Below are 22662 nucleotides of genomic sequence, written 5' to 3'. Positions count from 1 at the left end.
TAAACATTTCATTTCGCTCTTGTTAACGTAATACTCCATCCGTCCCATAATATAGTGCTTGCATTCCTCTTTAGGTGTCCCAAAATATTGTGCCTATTTCTTTTTTATCAATTTGTTTGGACTAAATGACCCTTCATTTCTACATAAAACTTTCCAAAATACCCCTACTTTCTTTTAAAACATGTGCCCTTATTTATTGTTTTACACAATTCCAAGAAATATTTATTGCCGTTTAATTTAATTTTAAAGGAAAAAGAAGAAAAAAACTAGTTCCAAGACAAAATTACCCAATAAACATTTTTACTTAAATATATATTTTTGTGAAATCCTAAAACTCCTTCCATTTTCCTTAATTCTTGTGAAAAATGAGAAGTGAGCACTATATTATAGGACGGAGGGAGTAGTTCTCTATCAAACCCTAAATAAAGACAAACTAATATTCATTTGCATTTTCCACCTCTCCATCAAACCAAACGGACCCATGAATAAGCTATTGAGTCTTGAGTGGCAATATACTTACTCCTTTTAAAAGTAATTGCACAATTTGCATAGTGTTTACTATTCACATCTTACACTTTTATTATCTTTGGTGATTTATATTTTAGGAAAAACATAGTCATATGAGATCTTGTTAAACTCGTCTCAATGAATATTTTTTTAATATTAACTTTTAATAGTTTTTAATTATTGATAATTGAAGATATTAACGTTTGAAACCGTATATCGACAAGCGTGAAAATATGAAACGGTGCAACTATTTCTACCGAGGAAGTATAGGATAACACATGATATGACGATATATTGATATCCAATGAAACCCACTCCCGCTTTCCAGTCTCCACAGATATCATAAAACATGACCCCACATCCAAATCTTTCTCCTTTCTACCTCCAACCCATTTTTTGGCTCCATTTTCAGTTTCTCTCTCCTCAACACTAACAAGAAACTATGGCGTCACTCTCTCTCCTCTCTACTCTCCCTTCTCTTACAGCCGTTTCTCTCTCATCTCCCTCCATTACTACTACTACTCCAAGATATTCTCCTCTTCATGTATGATTCTCATATCCTTCTTTTCTCGATGTTCAATTTCATGCATTAATGGCGTTTCATCGTTTTCATTTACTCAAGTAACTCAATAATGTTCGATAACCTAATGATTTCAGCGCAATTTCAGGTTACAATTCGTTGTAGTAGTAATAAATTGGACATTGATGAGGATCGATTTCAACGAAGGGACTTCCTCAAGTGCATCGCATTGTCAGCTGGAGTGGTGAGCAAACTCTTCTTTCGTCTTTCTGTTACTTCTCGTTTATTCTTATTTCAGTATTAGCTGCTTGTCAATTGTGTATAATTATGCTCAAATTTTGCTGCAATTTGTTGTTTTCTCTCTTAATTTTGGCCTTCTGTAATCTATATGCAATTGCTATGTTCTTAAAAATTCACTTGTAATTTGGCTTTTTGCCACCCTAAAGACATGATTTTGGTTCATCCTGAAGCTAAATGCTTACTGTACAAAGCAAAGTGTATGTGTTTGTTTGTTGAGGTTGGGTATTGTGAAGGCCGGGCTTACGTGATCGGTGGACATCAGTGGGACATTTATTTAATGAGAAAACGGACATAGATATCATAGCGTGTTGGTGGTTTGTCATAAAATGGAGCAATATTGATCAATGATTATCATTGTTGGATCTTTTAGTTGCCAAATCTCAAATTCACTTCTCGATTGAACTTTAGCCTTGAATTATAATGTTCACTTATCAATAAATGAGTCGCGAATGTTGTTTGAAAAGTGGCATCTTGAGGTGGTTAACCTCTGATACCTAACATCAACATTAACATTACCCCAGTGCTTCTACAGAGACTCTTGCTTAGGATAGGATACTAGAGACTAGAGACGCTGTTTTGCTAGGTCCTCGAGGGCTTGTTTGGTTGGATTATAAACATTTTAGGGTGCATTCTATTCAATTTATTTTGACTTATCATAATTTATGGGAACTTTTAGAACTTATTTGAACTTCTCTTGAGTTTATTTATAAGGTATTAGAACTTATTGAAGGTCATTTCTTAAGGTGTTAGAACTTGTTTGAATTCATTAGAGCTTGTATATTCTGAGATAGGTTAAAATAAGTTGAAGACCACAGGCCTTAATGGAATATGGTTTTGCATGAAAACCATTTTTTAAAGAGAAAACATAACCTGTAAATTATTTTTCCTTTGTTTGGTTTCAACAAAAAAGTTGAAGGAAATGAATAATGAAGACAAAGGGGAGAGGATGGAGGGAGAAGAAAGAGGAAGTTAAGAAATAGGGAGGAAAATGTGGCATTCCTTCCTTAAAAGTAATGTTTTTTGTTATTGGGTAAACTATTTTCCACCCTTTACAAACCAAACAAAGGATATTGCTGAAACAACTTTTCTAGGAATTTTTTCCTCCCAACCAAACACTCTCGTATATGGAACACAACTGTTGCTACTTACAATAAATAAGCGGAAACAGTTGAATTAAAATATAAGAATAGCTATTATCTAAAACCTACTTGTTTGTTCCCCTAAAAAAAAACCTACTTGTTTGTCCAATTTCTTTAGTAATGGTGTTAAATTACAAATTTTATTTGATCTTGTTGCTAATGGGCACGCAGATGACAAAATATTGCTGTTTTAGGTTTTAGACTGTTAAATATCTAATGTTATATGTTCAGGTCCTAGTGATATGCTGATGGAACATGCTTGTCAATCTTTTTGAGTAGTACCATCTTTATATTTATTAGTCCACATTAATGTGTATGAATAATATATCTTCTTTATAATTTGATGATGATTTTCTGCCAGCCTTAATGCCTTCAGGAACTAATGGCAAGTTCAGGAACCTTTTCTGGGGATGCATACGCTGCTGATTTGGTTCAGAGAAGGCAGCGCTCTGAGTTTCTCTGTAAGTATTTTGGATGCATAATAATTTTTATTTTTCATAGTCTACTGAGCTGAATGTCCTTATTTCTTATGTTGCAGCTGATATAAAAGGGACACTTTATACAGCTATAAAGGTGAGCACATAGTGATGCGTTTTGTTTATGATGTAAAATAAACCTCTTTATCAAATAGGTTGTTTCAATGGATTTTATGTCTATGTTAGAGTTTAGACTAACACATCCTGCGTGTTCATCATTCAGAAAAATCCAGACCTCATTCCGTCAATTCTAACTCTAGCCTTAAATGATGCGATGACTTACGACAAGGTGAGGTTAATGTTTATGTTATGTGGCTTTATAATATATGCATATTTTTTCTTTCATTGTAGAAAAGTAATAGATAATTGAGAAAAAACTTTGTAGGCCACAAAATCTGGAGGTCCAAATGGTTCAATACGATTCAGGTATACTGGCAAAATTAATGTTATTATCTCAGTTGAATGGTGTTAGTTGTCTAGAGGCTGAAAATATTACCAGTTTTTTAAAATATCTGGATAATCACGTGCCAGTCTCAGAAGCTTGATATAGATTAATGCATCAAAAGCTATGGTGCTGAAGTAGTCTGTTTTCCCACATTTTATGAGACTTTTGTTTTCAACTTCTTGCTTGAAGCTCAGAAATAAGCAGACCTGAAAACAAAGGGCTGTCTGCTGCTTTGAATCTAGTGGAGGAAGCAAAAAAAGAAATTGATTCATACTCCAAGGGTGGACCAATCGCTTATGCTGACCTCATCCAACTTGCAGGTAAGAAATGTAGTTGTAACTACTATATTCCTATTTAGTATTTGATGTTTTTGCAATAAGAATCTTCACTTTGATGAATGTGCATCCTTGAATCTGGGGTGTGTTTGGTCAATTGGTCTTCTGGCAGTTATGGCAACATACTGTGGACCGTTCTGTATTTATCTTAAATAGATAACATATATGTTTCTCCTCCCTCTTTTTTTATTTTTTATTTTTTTTTTCTTTTTTCTGAGGAGGGGGGATTTGGGGTGTGTGTGTGTGTGTGTGTGTGTGTGTGTGTGTGTGTGTGGATGGATTAAGTTGGCTTCCTTGTAGTGCGTGTTTTTCGCAGTTGTTTTGGTAGAGCTGAAGGTCCCTTCGTATCTTCTTTCATTTCTTTGCATATAAGTCTTATTTATACTATTTAGGCTGAAGGATTTTGTAGGAAACTCTATATAAGTCCGTAGGGAATCTAATGCTTAAGAATGAATCACTTTGCACACTTCATGCCCCTTGCCAAAAATGCCAATCTTTTTATCCCTTATTTGTTGCCCTTCAACATGGCTCTAATTTTGAGGAGAATGTGTTGGACAGAGGGAACAATTAGTCAGTATACTATAAGATATAAATGATTACATATGCAGTTTTGGCCTTTTGGGTGCAAGGTGTAATGTGGAGTTAGAATGAACAAGTGCATTAGTCATAAATCATACCCCATGGGAGTACAAATATAATTTACTTGGAAGTCATAAAATGTAACCTTGAGCACGTTTTCTTCATCGATGCAGCACAATCAGCTGTAAAGAACACTTTCCTGGCTTCTGCTATCCGCAAATGTGGTGGGAATGAAGAGAAGGGTGGTCTATTATATTCAGCATATGGTTCTTCTGGACAGGTGTGTACCTATATTTTCCGACACTCTGGACAATTTCTACAGACAGGGTTCTTTCTGGATGTTTGAAGAAGATTTCCATGTGATGATGAGTTATCACTTGCTTTTGCATGTAATGTTCACATTGATCGGGAATAGTGGGGCCTGTTTGATAGACAATTTGGGAGGACAGATGCTCAAGAACCAGATCCAGAAGGTAGAGTTCCCCAATGGGATAAAGCAAGTGTCCAGGAAATGAAGGATAAATATAAAGCTGTGGGATTTGGCCCTCGCCAGGTACCTATAATTTTCTGTTCTTAATGCTTTATTTTCATCCTTCAAAGGTCTTAAGCATTTCACCAGGTGTTGGGGTAGTTGATGTTTAGAATTTCCTCTTTAATTATCTGTAGTTGCAAATTTACTTTAGTGGTGCCATACTGCCATGCAATCTCCCACTGACCCTTAACTTTTGCAATTTCTTGTATACGAATCTCTTTTTTGTGCGATGTGGTTTGAGACTTGAGCACTAAATATTGCTGTCATGCAAGTAGTTTTCCTTTGGTTGAATTATCTTCCAGGGTTTAGGAAAACCTTTTGTTTCTGATGACATGGTTCATGGAATATGCATCTACTAGATGAAATAGGTTACTCTTTTGGTTAAGGTGTTTGCACATTAACAGAAGATAATACTATTATTGCTGTCACTTGTTATTTAATTTAAGATTGTATTTGTGTTGCACAACCCGAGTTTGTACGTAGCTTGCAAAATGAAGGGGCCTTTGCACCATAATTGACCTGTTATCTTTTTTATCATGTTTCTAATAAATGTTAGTGTTGATGAGTAACTATTAGACAAACTACTTTCGCTATCAAAGTGGTAACACAACTGAGGGAGATATGTCACCTGACCTTTCTTCTGTGTACCTTGCTCTGCTCATCAGCTGGCTGTTATGTCTGCGTTTCTTGGTCCTGATCAAAAAGCAACTGAGGACTTATTGGCTCAAGATCCGGAAGTTGCTCCATGGGTTCTGAAATACCAGCGTAGTCGAGAAACAGTTTCTCAGACTGACTATGAGGTGAGTGAAATCCATTTTAGTTATCTACTGAAAATGAATTAGATCTTCTGACTATGAGGGGTTTATAATACAACCAAATCCAATAGTTTATTATTTTGGCAGGTTATTCTTTTCCTCCTCATCTTCCGTCCCCCCTCCCCCCCCCCCCCCTTTGTGACCTTCAAACTAGTTTGTCTGGGTTTCGTATGAATGCTGCTTCTTTTTGCTCTTTTATTAGGTTGACCTGATAACTACTCTTACAAAGTTAAGCGGCTTGGGACAACAAATTTATTATGAAGCATATACATATCCTGTGAAAAGGATTGAATTGAGCAAACTGAAGCTATAATAACAACGCACCTAGAAGAAGAGAAACTACAAGATGATTTACTGGTCTAAGTAACTCACTAAGGGGAGAGAGGGCGTCAAAAGTGAAGAAAATCACCAACAAGCTTTCCGTAAGTTCTTGTTAAAATTAGATCCTTGGAATGATTCTGGACTTTTTCATCTGTCCGTGTAAACTCGCAAATATTACTGTTTTCTCCCCCCTATCTTTCTGAAGATGTAATCTGATTGGCCATTCTTTGACAGTTAGTACTCGTTTTCGTACACAAGCATGCACTTCATTGTGACTAGTTAAACATTATGTAAGAAGGGCTTAATATATTAATGCACCATCCAAACAAGATTGTGACTTCTAAAATGCCAAGTCATTGCATTTCTCCAATTCTGCATCTAATGCACTCTCCGATAAATTGTTGTACTGTTATTGTGCTTGCAATCGTACAAAATAAGGTAGATTCTTAAGAGATATGAAAAATAAGAGAGGAGTCTCCAAAGAATTATTGTACTACCACTATACAACTCAAGGAATACACTCGGGTTTCCAACTTTCATTATATTTTCAGCAACTCTTTCGTAGTTTTTCGAACTCTTTGCATTGCATTGTCAAGACCGAGACATTACAAATTTGCCACCTTTTATATACATGTGATAAATGGTACATAAAGTACAACAAATCAAACTCGTATCTCTTATTATTTCGAGATTATTAGTGATTATATAAACATATTGTACAATGCTTATAACTCACAAGTGTTCAGAAGTCTTTATTGGAGGTAGGAGGTGCATTGCAAGCAGGTGGGTTCTGTTTTCCTATTATGATAGGCTTGACATTTTTACACATAGAGACTGCAGGACCATCTTTGCCGGTGTATTTCAAGTCGATGTTAACGAGCTGTACCTTCTCACATGGCACACCACTACTACAAACCACCTTCACTGCTTCTTTGCTGCTCGACGTGCCCCTCACATTCTGGAATTTAATGTCGCTAAGCTTCACTTTGGATGGCGTCTGCAACCAATTTATTAAGGCGTGGTTGAATTAACGTATATAAAGATTTTATTGATGAAGGGTGAGCTGTCTTCATCTGAATTTCACTTGTATGAATTCAGCCATAAATTTAACTTATTCAAACTTACTAGCCTTAGAGTTTATTAATCTGACTAGCCGTAAAACTTACTAATCTGAAATCTGAATTGAACTTATGGTCCACTCGTTGGCCATAACTTATCTGAACTTATTGACCTTGAACAACATTTTCTAATTTATTAGCCTTGAACTTAATTGAAATTATTTTCCCTTAAATTAGTTGAATAAAGGTGACGAGATTAAAGCCGAAATTAGGAGTCGGTTGATAACAGCAAGTAGCAAGATAAGTCTTACCTTTTGTTTGCAGTGATTATAGGGGCAATATTCTTGGTCAACAATGATGGGATTCAGAACATTTTCAACAATAATATCCTCAAAATGCAAACCGGTGACAACTCCTTCATATGAGTTGTGCCATGTTTTAACCCTAACACCGTTGTGTGTGTTCTTGATGGTGCATCCTTTCACGGTGATACCCTGTACCGGTTCCTCGTTAGGGTACCTACCTAAACTTCCAACACTGATACCATGGCCGGGTCCACAGGTGATTTGCTCGATATGGACGTTTTTAGCACCATCACCAATGGAAACACAGTCATCTCCTGTTCCAATATGTGCAGCAGTTATATTTACTCCATCTGAACGTCCTATGTGAATGCCATCAGTGTTTAGACTATCTGCTGGGGCAGTCACAGTAATGTCATGTATTCTTAGCTGCTTGCACCCCAAGATTGCCATGTGGAACAACTTGCTGTTGAGCGAAGTTATGCCATTTATCACTGAATTCGTCAAGAAGTTGAACCTAAAATTCTGCAATACAGGAAATAAAATCATATTAAAGAAAGATAAATGACCATCAGACCATCTGATGATCGGATCTAATCTTCTTTCTGTCAGGATGGCACAAGGCATGGCACAGCCAAGCACGGTTGTGGCGCAGCATAGTTTTGTGTGTCCTAGATCATGAGGCATAAGCTGTGCTTGGATAGGATTTTCTGATACGGGTGGACCATATGAATTTCTGCACACTAATTTACTTAGGTGTACGACAAGACCCAACATGTAGGTCGTGTCATGCTTTGACCGGCGCCTTGAACTTACCAGCTTGCCACAAGGCTTGTGTGCCATGCCTATGGAGCCCGGTGGCCCATTGCCCTGCCTACATTATGGTTAGTGTGAAATCTAAGGAAGCTTACATAAGGAAGGCTATTGCATTTGCCAGTTTTAGAGCAATCGTTCTGTTTCCAGGCGATTTGTCCTGCACCATCAAAAACACCTGCTCCTTTAGGAGCTGTGATTGTCAAACCATCAATACGCTCGATCTTAACCCATGTATCTTCACCCTTGAATTGAGCTGGATCTGCAGGAGCCTTAAAGTTCCCTAAAATTTCTATAGTAACTCTCGACTTGCATGGACCTTGAAGCTTAATCGCGTGTAGTATGTATGATCCTCTAGGGACCAACACTTTGCTAGGAGTAGTCGATGCACAAGCCACTTTCCAAGCATGCAAAAAAGCCTAAAATCAAGAAAAGGGGAAAAAAAAAAAAGGTCATTTCACTCTTAAAAATAAAAAAAAGGACTATGATTTTAAAGGGATTTGGGTATGCTAGCTAGTCTTCTTCAATCTTCTACAATGCGCGATATATCGATCCATCATATCATGTCTGTCATTCGCTCCCTTGCTACCCAGTTTGATTGGTGTCAGATCATCAAGGTCCACAGGGATGATGTCTCTTTAGCACATGATTTGGCTAAGCGTTGCCGCTCCTCTCCATTTCCTTTTGTCTTTTTAGGCTTTATTTTTATTGCTTGTATGTTTTCTCGGTGTCAAAAAAAAAAAAAGAGTATACTATATGTGCTAACTGACCTGCGTAGCATCACCATTAGGCTTCGCTCCATGCCTAGTTATGTCAAGTACCGCACCATGCCGAAGGGCTGGGACTTTAGCATCAACGGCTATGATAAGCAAATGATATAGAATGAAGAACAATGGTAATATTGTTTGGGGTGCCATTTTTTCTCTTTGATCTATAATCTGTTAGTAATATATTTTATTCTTTGTCCTTCCTGATTATGTCTATATATACTGTTTTCCAAGGCATAAAAACACCCTTTATCTAATATTAGTAATCTTTGAAAACCTTGCAATGAGCTATTGTTTTATGTTCATATCTTTGTTGTAGTAAGTTGAATCATGTTCTTTTCGCTGTCTACAGTTAGAATATTAGGAGTATATGTCAGCGCATTCCAACTGAGAAAAAAACAAGAATATAATTAACCAGAAAATGCTCTATTTAGCACCCTGTTAAAAAAAGCAGCTAATAAACAGAAAATGCTCTTATTTATAGACAAGTTTTATCTTCACTGGCTCCGTAGACTTATTAGTCTTCTGTACTTGTCATATTTTGCTTTTGAATTTATACATAGTATTTAAAGTTCTTGCTTGTGCCTAGAGAGTATAAAGATTATTGGAGCTGCAAGTAAAGGGCATCCAAATTTATATTAGGTAAACCAACTATTACTTAGTCACTTGGCAACACTCTTATCTTAGGTCCGAGAAGTCTTGGGTTTGAATCTTCTTCAACAATAGACCCTCAGTCCCTGACTGTTGTTGGTTAAGCATTCTCAGCACACAAGGAATAATCATTGTTTGATCGTTCGTGGTTTGGGGCTGCTGCTCTAGTGCTCTGCTTGTCAATTGTTTGGTATTAACGTTGTATACTTGCATGGAAGCAATATATATTCTCTAATTAATATACTGTGAATGTGATCATTTTCTTTTGTTACACCACATAATATAATTCTTAACTTTCGTTCTTACAATTTTTGAACAAGAGTGAATCCATATAGAGGTAAGAGAAGCTAAGAAGAGGAGCATGATAAAATTGTCGAAAACTCGTATGCTTGCTTCTTCCTTTATTGTATTAATGGATATTTATTACAAAGATTACTCGAGAGTGCATGCTAAACTAAACTAAAGTATAAGATTGAAAACTACGAAACTGTAAAAAGTAGTATAAGGGTGGGAATACAATAGCTCATTGTATGGCCAGAATTGCTCCTTTTTCAGGGGATGAAATATGAATGTATGTTTGTTGGTAATTTTCCTCAAGTTATTCTTGCCTTGATGGAAATTAACGCTTATTTACATATTCTCTGTCCCTGCATTACACCTCGAAGAAAAATTAAGAAAAAAAAAATAGTACTAGTACTTAAAAAATCCTAGGCCTGAACCTCAAGATTCAATAATAGGGGTAGCAGGTGCATCACAAGCAGGTGGACTCTGCTTTCCAGTAAGAAGAGGCTTCACAAATTTACACATTGATACTGCAGGACCACCAGGTCCAGTGTATTGTATGTCTATGTCAGCTAGCTCTACCTTATCGCATGGCACACCTTGGCTGCAAATCAGTTTCACTGCTTCCTTGGTGCTTGATTTTCCCCTCACATTCTTGAATCGGATGTCAGAAATCTTAACTTTCGATGGTGTCTGTTGAAAACATAAAATCTGGGATATTAGTATATACTTCTATATGTGAAACACATAAGCTAGTACTGTATCCTGTGAGACTATTTAATAGAAGGATAATATATAAGTTACACACAGAAAAGTAAAAATTTACAGTTTCTTGTAATTCATGGTGACTTTACGTGTTTTGCTTAAGTTTTGATTTTTTATGCAAAAAATAGATAGTTTGACAGAAGAATTAGTGTTATTTAAGTACCCTTGCTTTGCAATGATTCCAGGGGCAATATTCTTGATCAACAATGACAGGATTTCTGACATTTTCAAGAGTGATATCCTCAAAATATAAGCCAGTGACAGTGGATTCATAAGAGTTGTGCCATGTTTTAACCCGGACACCATTGTCAGCGTTCTTGATGATACAATTCCTGATAGTAATATTTGAAACTGGTTCTTCATTTGGGTATTTACCCAAGCTCCCAACACTGAGACCATGACCGGGCCCACATGTGACTCCTTCTATAAGGACGTTCTTAGCCCCATCACCAAAAGACACGCAATCATCTCCGGTGCCTATTGTCCACCCTCTTACGATAATGTTTTCTGAACGTCCAATGTGAATGCCATCCGTGTTAGGGCTGTCTGCTGGGGCGGTTACAGTCATGCCTGACAACTCTAGTTGCTTACACCCCATGAGAACAATGTGAAACGACTTGCTGTTTAGCGAAGTTAAGCCACTTACTTTTGAGTTGGACACAAAATTGAACCTTATGTTCTGCAAATCACAACATAAATCATCAGGTTATTGTTGTTTTATCTTGTACATACATACATTATAATCTTAGTATCCTAACAAGTAACATGCTCCCATCTAATGAAAATGATTAGTAGTAAGCTCAAAGCTGAAGGGCTTACATAAGGAAGGTCAAAGGCGCAGTTAGCATTCTTAGAACATTCGTTTTTTTTCCATCCTGCTTGTCCTTGGCCATCAAAAACACCTCCTCCTTTACCACCAATGATTATCACACTGTCAACATTTTCTACCTTAAACCATGAATGCCCTTCTTAAAAGCTGCCACATCTGAAGGAGCCTTGAAGTTCCCTAAGATTTCAATTACAGTTGGTGTCTGGCATGGACCTTTAAGAGTAATGGCTCCTAGGAGATAATTTCCTGCAGGAACTAAGACCTTGCTAGGTTTTTTTGATGCACATGCTGCAGTCCATGAGTCCAAAAAAGCCTGAAAATAATCAATTAACAAATGCTCAATTCTTTTTTTATTATAAATATTATATTCCAGTAAATTTTAATATGATCGAGACAATGTCATGCAATAAGACGTAATATGGCACCTCATCATTTACTTAATACTATAACGACAAATATGACACATGATTTTCATCTTTTTTTATCCGAAAAGAACCAAGCCAAATAGCCAATCTTCCTAAATTATTTATCCTAAATTGATTTCGTCAAGAGTTTGAATTAGTTATATAAATTTAAACCTTTACCTTGATAATTTTATAAAAAAAGGCACCACATAATCCCCAACTTATATTTCCCTCTATCCTATACTATATTAAACTTCTCATTTGTTTATTTCAAATTCAATTTTTTTTAATTTTGACCATAAATTTTCTCCAATGTATAAGAGAAAGAAAATGTCATGTGGGATTTTATAAAAATTCCCTGAATATATGTGACATAGGTGTCCATTAAATACTTACTATAGTTTTGTTAAAGTAAATGATGAAGAGCTAGTCTCACAAATTATAGGAAGACAACATATGAGAAACTTAATATAAATTGGAGGAAGTATAAAATTCACCCTACATTTTATACACTCGTCAAACATAAAGTAATCTTTGATTAATAATGAAATGAATAAATTTGTTTTACCTGTGTGACATCGGCACCAGGTTTTGCACCTTTCGTGGTTATGTCAAATACAATGGTATCACCAGGAGCTAGGTTCTGAGTCTGACAACTAACTTCTATGATGAGCAAATAAAATCCGAGCAAACACAATGTGAAATTTAATTTGGAAGCCATTTTTTTTGGTTTTTTCTTTATTTTCTTATTTTTAACGTTTAAAATTATTTTGTTGAATACTTACTTTTTTACTGCTATATATATATTTTTTCTTTTGTTCTCTGCCACCAGTCTTATACTAAAAATATATCACTAAAATGTGACTTAATGGATGTGGTCATGTGGATGAGAAATAATCCATTTTTAGGAGCCTATTATTACAAATGTCGCTTAAAATACATAGAATAGCTCCATTTTTACCATCCATAATATTAGTCAAAGAACCTATAAAAACATTGTGATTTGTGGGGCACCAAAAATACTGAAACCAAGTTATTCAATAGACAAATAATTACACAAGTTATTCAAAGTCTCAAAGATTCTTAGTATCCAATATACACAAACCTCTTTTTGCTAGAGACCTAGAGCTAACCTTTTATTCAAAATCTGCCAAATAGAGATTAATTAACTAGCGCAAGAAACAATGCAAAGTTTTTAAAAGAATACCAACAAAAATTGATTCAACTTGTAACTAGTTTGATGTCGCTTGAGGGAGGTATCGAATTCGAGCCTCACCATATGCAGAAATTCTAGTTTAGAGACTCATCCATCAAAGGCAGGTGTGCGACCTGGGTCGTACTCGGATGTAGTCGAAGTGGGTGGGCAACAAAAAAAAGTCTTTAAAAGAACAACCTTGAAGTTTGTCAACTTTCAGACAGCCCAAAGAAGATATCCAAAGAAGTTATAAAGTCATAAGTCTTATAAAAAAAGTTTAAATGGACTCAGTGCACACTGTGCACTAGGTTGGTAATTGATATTCACTTTACATAGTGAGTTTTATAAAGATATAGTAAACTTATATACAATATACAGGATTTTATTAACGAGAAACATAGTGAAATTATGTGCAATATAGTTGAATATAATTTTTTAATTTCTTAACATGGAGGAAGATGTAGGTCGTGTAGTATAATTATCGTGACACGTACTTTGACATATACAAAGATGTAGTTTCTGCATGATCATATAATGATCGAGTGTCTGAATGATACAGTGAGTTTCTGCGTGATATATGAGTGTTTGAATGATATAGTGGATTGTTAAAAAATGATGTAGTTTTTTTTTTTTTTTTCATGATATAGTATGTTTATGAATGATATATTGAGTTTGTTCATGATATAGAAGGTTTCTAAATGATATAATAGAATGTTTAGAAATGATGTATTCTCTGCGTGATATAGTATGTTTGTGAATGATATAGTATGTTTGTAAATAATATAGTGGATTTCTACATGATATAATGGATTTCTAAATGATAATAGTGAATTGTTCATAAATAATACATGCTTTTGGCCTGGTGCACACTAATGTTAACGTAAACGAGGACCTTTCAAATGAGTTCACACACACACAAACACACACTATATTTCCTACGTAACCACATAACTGCAACAATTCTCCCCGACATGGACTCCTAAGGAGAATATGTTAATGAATAATTATATGTTGAAATGATTAAGTTTAAGGATAGTGAAACCACCACCCTAATCACCAAGCACAACCATTAACACCACACCAACCACATTCGCCGCTGCTGACCATCCTATTTCCACTACCACAACCACCAAATCAACCCCAAAAACTAGAATCCAACCCCCAAAACCCATACTCAAACCAAAAAACCCAGTGTTTGGGCCCCTTTGCCCAGCTAAGGGTTCTGAGACAGCTGGCATTGACACCTGGGCATTGTGGGTCCCACCCTTCATGACGTGGCCAACAGTCCCTTGGACTTCCCAGTGAGCCAACAAACATCATAACCAGAAAAGGCAACACAACCAATCCCTAGGAGGCCCATCATATAAAAAAGATCTCTACATAGGGATTGTCACTACTATAAATACTTTGGTCTCATCAATGAAAATGTATTGAATTCTTACCTAACTAACTAGAACTTCTCACTCTAGATTCTCTATCTACCTCAATCATCAACTGACTTGAGCGTCAGAGAGGCAATCTCGTAACAACCCCTGGGGTAGTCTAACGTGTTTTGCAGGAATCCGGTGAACAGAGACCAAGCTCAGATACCTAATCTTTGGATTATAGACCTGCTCAGCACATATCACTAACCTTAAATTCTAGACCGAAACAGTTTGGCGCCGTTTGTGAGGACAGTACAAAAAGTTACTTTGCCACCACTCATCAAAGTTCACCACTTGCTACTCAGCAAAAATCAACCCCATTGTTGCTCAGCAATGGCTCCAACCAAAAACAATCGTAACAAACAACCTTTTACTCAGGCCTAGAGGTCTGAAAGGGAACCTTCACCCTCGCACCACAGGAGGTCGAGTAGAGCACCCTCTACTGCTATCCAGTATCCCATGGTCCAAACAATCGACCCGGATCAGGAATTGTCCTAGGGGAATCATATGTTATCCCCGTCCCTACAAATACAACAGGCTGACCCTCAACCATTATTCACAACCGATATCGCCCTCAAAGCAGCTCAGCTGCAACAGACCTTGCAACAGAGTTTCATGGACATGCTGACCACCCTCCAACAGGGACATGTCCATACCCGCCTCGACCGCCATCCCGATCCCCGGGACCATGCCTTGGGACTCTCCCATAAAGAAGAGCATGACCCCCGTTCTGCTCGCGGCCAGCCTGGCCGGCAAAGGTCCGAGACCAAAGAGCCAGTCGATCATAGAGGGAGCGGTCTAAGCAGGATGAGCCCTCCCCACCAAGGGAGAGGTCGGCTCATCGCGAGTCAGCTCTCCGAAGAGAAGAGACGCATGTGTCCAAGTCGCCAAGGGGAGATCCTAGGCGCAAACCTAAAGATGTCAGGCACTTCCTCAATCAGAAACGCCGCAGCCAGGGGTATGATACCCGACAGCTCCTGGACAAGAAAGCAGCTCAGCGGGAAGGGCAAGGTGATTCAGCGCATTCCAAACCTCTCCGGTTGGGCAACGGTGGTCTGAAGTTCATGACCCCGTTCAGCCGGGAGATTTTGGAAACCCCCACCCCAGGAAAGATCAAAACACCCCAAATCGAGCATGACCGAGTACATACCGCTTTCATCACCCCTCAAGGGGTTTGCTGTTACAAAATGATGTCGTTCAGCTTAAAAAATGCGGGAGCTACTTATCAACAAACAGTCAATATAATCTTCAATGATCAGTTAGGTCGAAACATCGAGGTGTACGTCGACGACATGATAGTCAAAAGCTAGGCCCACTCGGAACGATAATGTGTGTTCAGGGTAAGATGCTGAGCACACTGAGAAAATACCGCATGATGCTGAACCTGAAGAAATGTGTGTTCGGGGTAAAAGGGGGAAAGTGTGTGGGATTTCTGGTAGATGAAAGGGGCATCGAGGCAAATCCTGACAAAATTAAGGTCGTGCTTGAAATGAAATTCCCTCGAAATGTTCGGGAAGTACAACGCCTCACCGGCTGCCTAGCTGCACTCGGACGCTTCCTATCGCGGTCAGCCGATAAGAGCTTGTCTTTCTTCAAAGCTCTCAAAAGAAAAGAGTTTACCTGGGAAGAAGAAGCCGAACAGGCCTTCGCCTCCCTCAAACAGCACCTCTCAGCTCTCCCAAAACTCATGTCCCCCTTGCCGGGGGAAACGCTGTTTATATATCTAGTCATTTCGGATTATGCGCTCAGCGCAGTGTTTGTGGCCGAGAGGGAAGGAAAGCAACATCCAATCTACTTCATTAGCCATGCTTTTCGAGGAGCAGAAGCAAAGTACAATGAAGTGGAGAATATAGTTTTCGCCCTTGTCATGGCTAGTCGGAAACTCAAGCCCTATTTCAAGGCGCATCAGATCAAAGTCCTCACTGGACAACCTCTCAGGAAGGTGATAGAAAGCAGAAACCACTCTAGTCGGATGACAGACTGCGCCGACCAGCTTGCTGACTTTGGTTTGGAGTATGAACCCATAAAGGCAATAAAGGCCTAAGCCTTAGTAGATTTCATAACCGAATGCACAACTCGGCCTCCGGTCGGTCAAACAAAGGAATGGGTATTTTTCGTGGACGGTTCCTCCACCAAGTCTGGGTGTGGAGCTGGGCTGGTGCTCAAACCCCTGGTCGGAGATAAGATGGAATACGCTATTAAGTTTGAATTCCTCGGGTCTAACAACGAAGCCGAGTACGAGGCTCTCATCTTGGGGCTTCAGCTCTGCATTCTGGCTGGGGCTACAACAATCATTGCTAAGTCCGACTCACAACTCATAGTGAACCAAGTCTCCGGCGAATATGAGGCCAAAGAAGACAACATGCGGATGTATCTGGTCAAGACCCGAGAAATCATCAAGAAGCTATCCCACTTCAATTTCATATTAATCACATACTACGGTCGGAGAATCAACAGGTTGACGCCTTGGCCCACATGGCCAGCTGGCAGAGGGATCTGCCCCTCGGACGATGGGAAGTGCTTAACCAGCCTAGCATAAACGCAAAGCAGTAGTTGTTCCTGAACCGAACCTCCACCTGGATGGAGGAGGTGGTCAGATACTTGAGAGATGGAGCACTCCTAGAGGATCCCAAAGAAGCCGAAAGAACCTAGCACCGGTCATGATGGTTTCTGTGGCATGACGAGCAGCTCTACAAGAAATCATACACTGATCCACTCTTGAAGTGCGTACTCCTGAGGAGGGGAATTACATCCTAAGGCAAATACACCAAGGGGAATGTGGCAGCCATCAAGGCGGCAGAACCATAGCGGAAAAAACCCTAAGGGTGGGATACTACTGGCCCACCCTCAAAGCGGATGCTCAGGAATTGGTGAAGAGATGTCCCTCTTATCAGATTCACTCGGACATCCCAAGAGCACCAGCCACTCCCCTCACTACAATACAAGTCGTTCTTCCATTTGATATTTGGCGCATGGACCTACTCCGTCCCTTTCCTCCAACTTCTAGTCAGCGCAAATTCTTGATAATGGCTATAGATTACTTCATCAAGTGGACAGAAGCCGAACCACTAGCCAAAATCACTGACAAACAAGTTCAATCCTTCATATGGAAGAATGTCCTCACCAGATTCGGGGTACCCAGAGCTTTGGTATCGGGTAATGGCAGACAACATGCAGACGAGGTTCTCAGCCGTCTCCCGACCATAAACCAACGGTCAAGCCGAGTCAGCCAATAAGATAGTGCTTAAAGGGATCAAGAAATCCTTAGATGTGGCAAAAAGGACTTGGGTGGATGACTTGCCCAGAGTGCTATGGTCGGCACGAACCACTACTAAGAAGGCTACTGGTAGTTCCCCGTTCGGTCTAGTGTATGGCAGCGAAGCAGTCCTCCCAGTAGAAGTCAGCAACTCTTCACCTCGAATAACCTTCTATGACTTCGAGAGAAATGAGGAAGAAAAGCCCACTAACTTAGACTTGCTACCAGAAAAGCGGAGCAACGCCTTGTTACAATCAATTTGTTGCACGCAAAGAGTTACTCGACAATTCAACCGTCGCGTAAAAGCCAGGCCCATCCAGCTCGATGACTAGGTAGTAGGAAGGTCAAAGCGACAGGGCTCTCGCATCTCAAAGGAAAGCTGGGAGCAAATTGGGACGACTTTATAAGGTCACTGAAGTCATCAAGCCCGGTACATTCCGACTGGAGAACTCTGAAGGAACTTCACTTGCTCGGCCATGGAATGCGGACAACCTCAAAAAATTGTCAATTGCAATTGGGGCATATATGTACGACGTATGACTAGCCAAGAATATGGCATGTAATTGCTCACACCAATTTAATGTCAGATATATGAATGACTTTACCAGTCGGCGAAGACTTAATCAGTCAAATTATTGTATATTTTCAAGCAAACATGACTTAACCAGTCCAGCAAAAGACTTATCAAATGAACATGAAATATTTCCAAACAACTCAGAGTTGGTCGGACAACATGATAGATTGCAAATGACAAACAAAATGGTTCACAAAAAAGCTTATCATATTTCATAAATATTGGTTACAAAATAAGGCTTGGTACTACGAAAAGCCAATTAAATACTAAGTACAAAGAGGTAAAAACACTAAAAAATCTAAGCAGGAGGGGGGATCGGCCGGATCATTGGTGCTTCCAGTAAGCTCTTCGGACCGACCCACCTCATTCAGAGGACCCTCCTCTATCGGCTTCGTCCGACTCACTACAAGAGAGACCAATGTTCAGTTCAGTAGGAGGGCAGCATCCTCAGCATCGACTAAGGCCTTATAGCTGGCCATGGCCTCGTCCGAGGCAAAGGTATGATGGGACTCGGCCAACGCCTTCTTCATCTTGTCCAAGGCGTCGTCCTCCCCCATTTTCTGGGCTGCCGAGCCGACTTGATTGGAGAACACCTCGCATGCCTCGACTGCCTCCAGAAGTTGAACCACTCCTCCTCGGTGCGGGCAAGCTTCTCCGACTCGGCTAGCCAAGCCAGGAGCTCGACGACTCTCTTCCCAGCATCAGTTGTCGTTACCTCAGCGGCAAGCTTTCCCGTCACAACCTCGTCTTTGGCAGCAATAAGGACAGTTTTCTCGACCTTCCGAGCATCTCACTCGGCCTGAAAATCCTACTAGTCTCTCTTGATGGAGCGCTCGATGTTGGCCAGGTTGGCCTCGGCTATCCTATGGCCCTCTTGAGCCGCATGGAGCTCGGAGAAGTGTTTCTTCCCATTTTTATTAAGATAATCCACCTCCTCAGCCAGGTGGACTCTGTTCTTGGCCACATTGGCCAGCCGAGCGGAAAACTAAATAGGAGCAAAAATGCAATCAGATACGGAAGTAAAAAGAACCAAAGGATGTTTGAACGAAGCTTACCTCAACCCACGAGCGGAAGAGATCATCATTCTCGTTTTCCCCGCTAGTGGTGTTGATATACTATTGGTCGACGGGGCCAAAAAGGTAGTTGACAATGTTAGTCCAGCGAGTGTCCAGCCCATAATTGTCCAACTCGTTGAAGGGCTTCGACAGGGACAGTCTTATCGCCTCCGGATCGTCGGTTGGCCGACGAGGAGGAGACGCCGGGGTATATTGAGGACTTCCCACTGGCTGTAAGTCAGAAGAATGGAGTGAGATACCAACCCCTTTAGCTTGCCTCGCAGGCACCTCGGCCCGTGGGCTGTTTACCTCTACGGACTTAGACTTTTTAGCCGCTCAGCTTGGGCCTTGGCGACCGCCTTCTCAGTGTGGGCAACCTTCTCAATAGCCCTCTCCTTTCTTTTCTTGGAAGCCTTGGTCTTCGAAGGATCCTGAAGTTTACCAAAATTATCAAAATGGTTAGTCGGCAATTAAAATTGCCAGGTAGAGTCAAGTGAAAGAAACTAACCTTGGGTGGAGGAGGAACCCCAAAGACTTATCCTTCAGTTCGACCCTGAGCTGAGCCGCTCTCATGGCTGCGTTACTTAGCTTGTCGGCCATTTCTGGATCAGAATCAAGCAGGAACGCTAAGGAAGAAGCTGCAGCAAAAAGAGAATGTTAGTATTGTAAAAAAATAACAATATTAAGCAAACACCCCCTCGGCCAATTACCCTTGGGAAATGTCCGACTCAGTCCCACTGCCGACAGTAAATACTCGTTCTTAAACAAGCGACAGCTCGGCAACCAGTTGATGGCCACATAAATCTCACCCCCTGAAAGAGCTTGGACTCAGTCTGCATATAACAGGCAGTAACCGCTTCCTCCTCGAATAGATCGAGGACTCTTTAATTCAAATCAAAGTTAGGCTCCACCTCCGGTCGGACGGTAGGGATACCCCAATCACCTCCAAAAGATACGAAGACAAACTTCCTCCTAAATCCCTTCTGACAAGAGGGCAAGTCGAGCACCGCCTTGTACCCTATCGAATCTGGAAATACCACCACCCTGGACTATTCTCTCCAGCCATCATTTCGACCAGCTTGAACATGTGTCTCCAAAGAGTGAGGGTTGGTCGGACAGTTAGCATGTCGCAGATCACCTGAACCACTATGATGTCTCCCCAGAAGTTCGAAGAGATCTGGCTTATGGTTAAATTATAGGCGTTGAGCAGGTCCTTCACAAATTGAGTTAAGGGAAAGCAGAACCCCATCTCCATCGACTTATAATAAACCGCAGTGCAGCCCGGAGGAGGAGTCAACACCGTGTAGAAAGCATCCGGTCGGACCAATAAATAAGGGTCTCGTATCTAAAATCGAGTGGCTTGCCCCTTCGGGTCATCATGGAAAGCCTTCAGCAAAGAAGGCAAAGGAAATTTAGAGCCCGGCCCCCCCTTTGGATCCAGATTAGGATACTCCGGTGGGCCTGAGGTCGAAGTCTCTTTTTCGTCTCCCGACATGGTAGTCCTCACTACACCATCAACAAGATATTTATCTAAGTAACTCTTAGAGGACAGAAAGGCAAGGGACACTTCTCAAGGGAAGGGAATAGCGTCCTCGGTCTCCTCCTCCACTAATGATGATGGGCTCCGAAGCGGAACCGCGTCAGGAATGGCCGAGGGGTCTGGACAACTTATTAAGGTCTACACCAAAGATATTCCCATCCCCCTCACCTCCTCGGACAATTTGTAGCGAGGCGAGGTCGAAGGTGTCACCGACTCGGACGAACCTCCCATTATTTATGCACAAGGGAGTCGGCCAAGGTTATTGAAAGAGAAATAAAAAGCTAAAAGAGCAAGAGCGTCCGCTCGGTTGAAGCAGCCTATCCTAAACACCATGCTACTCCACAATATTCACAGGCATCCGGTCGGATGGGAAAAGAGTCAATCCCTCATCCTCCTTTGCTCAGCCAAATCTGCTAAGTGCAAGGAGGCACCTGGTCGGCCTCTCCAGGGCTCGCTAGCCCCTGTCTTAGCAGTGCCCGGCATCAAGGAACCTGATCGGTCGCCTTGGGGACCATTAGCTCCTCGTCCAAGCAGGTCTCCTCCCCCATCCTTCACTTAGTCAAATAAACTAAGTGCTAGAATGTACATGGTCGGCCTTTCAAGGGCTCGTTAGCCCCTGTCCGAGCAGCGCCCGACATCAAGAAACCTGGTCGGTCGCCTTGGGGCTCATTAGCTCCTTGTCCGAGCAGGTCTCCTCCCTCATCCTTCACTTAGTCAAATAAATTAAGTTCTAGGATGTACCTGGACGGCCTCTCCAGGGCACCTTAGCCTGTGTTCGAGCAGCGCCCGACATCAAGGAACTTGGTCGGTTGCCTTGGGGCTCATTAGCTCCTCGTCCGAGCAGGTCTCCTTCCTCATCCCACTTAGTCAAATAAACTATGTGCTAGGATGTACGTGGTCGGCCTCTCTAGGGCTCTTTAGCCCCTGTCGGAGCAGCGCCCGACATCAAGGAACCTGGTCGGTCATCTTGGGGCTCATTATCTCCTCGTCCGAGCAGATCCCCTTCCTCATCCTTCACTTAGTCAAATAAAATAAGTGCTAGGATGTATCTCGCCGGCTTCTCCTGGGCTCTTTAGCCCTTATCCGAGTAGTGTCTGGCATTAAGGAACCTGGTCGGACGCATTGGGTTTCATTAGCTCCTCGTCAGAGCGGGTTCCCTTCTATATCCTTCACTTAGTCAAATACGCTAAGTGCTAGGAGGCATTTGGTCGACTATTATAGGGCTCATTAGCCCCTGGCCGAGCAGCTTTCATGATCGCGGAGCCTGGTCGGTCGTCTTGGGACTCCTTATCCCCTTGACTGAGCAGCGCCTAGCATGGAGGTATCCGGTTGGGCACCTTTGGCCTCTTTAGCCTCTGGGCCGGCCAGGTACCCCCCTTTTTTTGTTTTCCTCCACTCGGCCTGCCTAACCGAGGATCAAGGTCACCCAGTCGACCCTTCGAGAATATCGTCCCCTTCCCGAGCTGGTCGGCGCTTGACCGACTAGGTACCTCCCCTATGTCGCTCGGTCGAAGGGTTAACGCTCATCGTAACCCAGTCGGCCATGGAAGCAAAGATGTTACGGCGTGGGCAGTTATGCCACGAATAGGCCTCACCCGGTCGGACGACTCTTCCGTCCATTCCTAGCGTGGGGCTAAATGTTTGGGCCCCTTTGCTCAACTAAGGGTTCTGAGACAGCTGGCATGAACACTTGGGCATTACGGGTCCCACTTTTCATGACGTGGCCAACAATCCCTTGGACTTCCCAGTGGGCCAGCAAACATCATAACTAGAAAAGG

At 41.0% G+C, this 22662-nt stretch overlaps 3 protein-coding genes across 7 annotated transcripts; 1 reads left to right on the top strand and 2 right to left on the bottom strand.

The window, feature by feature from the left end:
* Positions 1-871: 871 nt before the first annotated feature.
* Positions 872-7167, top strand: LOC104891829 (thylakoid lumenal 29 kDa protein, chloroplastic). 5 transcript variants are annotated; one of them, XR_007273084.2, is made up of 12 exons: positions 878-1051; positions 1176-1271; positions 2843-2927; positions 3005-3039; positions 3166-3231; positions 3328-3368; positions 3577-3707; positions 4475-4581; positions 4717-4854; positions 5499-5633; positions 5851-6070; positions 6810-7167. XR_007273084.2 is itself a non-coding variant. In XM_048641985.2 (11 exons), the coding sequence occupies exons 1-10, from the start codon at positions 950-952 to the stop codon at positions 5587-5589; spliced, it is 981 nt and encodes a 326-aa protein (XP_048497942.1). In that variant the 5' UTR covers positions 872-949; the 3' UTR covers positions 5590-5633; positions 5851-6315. The 5 variants fall into 5 exon arrangements, 3 of the variants coding, with proteins under 3 accessions (XP_048497942.1, XP_010675898.1, XP_010675905.1); XR_007273085.2 differs by having other exon boundaries at positions 6801-7167; XM_048641985.2 differs by lacking the exon at positions 6810-7167 and having other exon boundaries at positions 872-1051; positions 5410-5633; positions 5851-6315.
* On the bottom strand, positions 6701-9059 carry LOC104891822 (probable galacturan 1,4-alpha-galacturonidase SALK6). Its single transcript, XM_048634608.2, has 4 exons — positions 8913-9059; positions 8241-8561; positions 7339-7854; positions 6701-6966 (listed from the first exon to the last, which is right to left on the bottom strand). The coding sequence occupies exons 1-4, from the start codon at positions 9057-9059 to the stop codon at positions 6712-6714; spliced, it is 1239 nt and encodes a 412-aa protein (XP_048490565.2). The 3' UTR covers positions 6701-6711.
* A 623-nt stretch (positions 9060-9682) lies between these two features.
* LOC104891842 (probable galacturan 1,4-alpha-galacturonidase SALK6) lies at positions 9683-12959 on the bottom strand. Its single transcript, XM_057396425.1, is given in 5 exon segments — positions 9683-10535; positions 10771-11286; positions 11427-11575; positions 11578-11749; positions 12409-12959. Coding segments are annotated over 5 exon segments (1245 nt in total). The 5' UTR covers positions 12562-12959; the 3' UTR covers positions 9683-10280.
* Between the last annotated feature and the right edge of the window lie 9703 nt (positions 12960-22662).

The sequence above is a fragment of the Beta vulgaris genome, chromosome 1 (genome assembly GCF_026745355.1).
Source record: "Beta vulgaris subsp. vulgaris cultivar EL10 chromosome 1, EL10.2, whole genome shotgun sequence".
Lineage (NCBI taxonomy): Eukaryota > Viridiplantae > Streptophyta > Magnoliopsida > Caryophyllales > Amaranthaceae > Beta > Beta vulgaris.
Note: the sequence above shows the minus strand (reverse complement) of the source record. Positions and strands in the feature narration are given on the sequence as shown.

What these genes read in the sequence shown, in the direction of transcription:
- LOC104891829 (XM_010677596.4), top strand. Translation starts at nt 950, where the DNA reads ATGGCGTCACTCTCTCTCCTCTCTACTCTCCCTTCTCTTACAGCCGTT. An exon ending in AATGGTTCAATACGATTCAG is followed by an intron (nt 3,369 to 3,576) that starts GTATACTGGCAA and finishes TCTTGCTTGAAG; the next exon opens with CTCAGAAATAAGCAGACCTG. An exon ending in TGGGATTTGGCCCTCGCCAG is followed by an intron (nt 4,855 to 5,498) that starts GTACCTATAATT and finishes TCTGCTCATCAG; the next exon opens with CTGGCTGTTATGTCTGCGTT.
- LOC104891822 (XM_048634608.2), bottom strand. Translation starts at nt 9,059, where the DNA reads ATGGCACCCCAAACAATATTACCATTGTTCTTCATTCTATATCATTTG. An exon ending in CTAATGGTGATGCTACGCAG is followed by an intron (nt 8,562 to 8,912) that starts GTCAGTTAGCAC and finishes TCTTGATTTTAG; the next exon opens with GCTTTTTTGCATGCTTGGAA. An exon ending in AATGCAATAGCCTTCCTTAT is followed by an intron (nt 7,855 to 8,240) that starts GTAAGCTTCCTT and finishes CCTGTATTGCAG; the next exon opens with AATTTTAGGTTCAACTTCTT.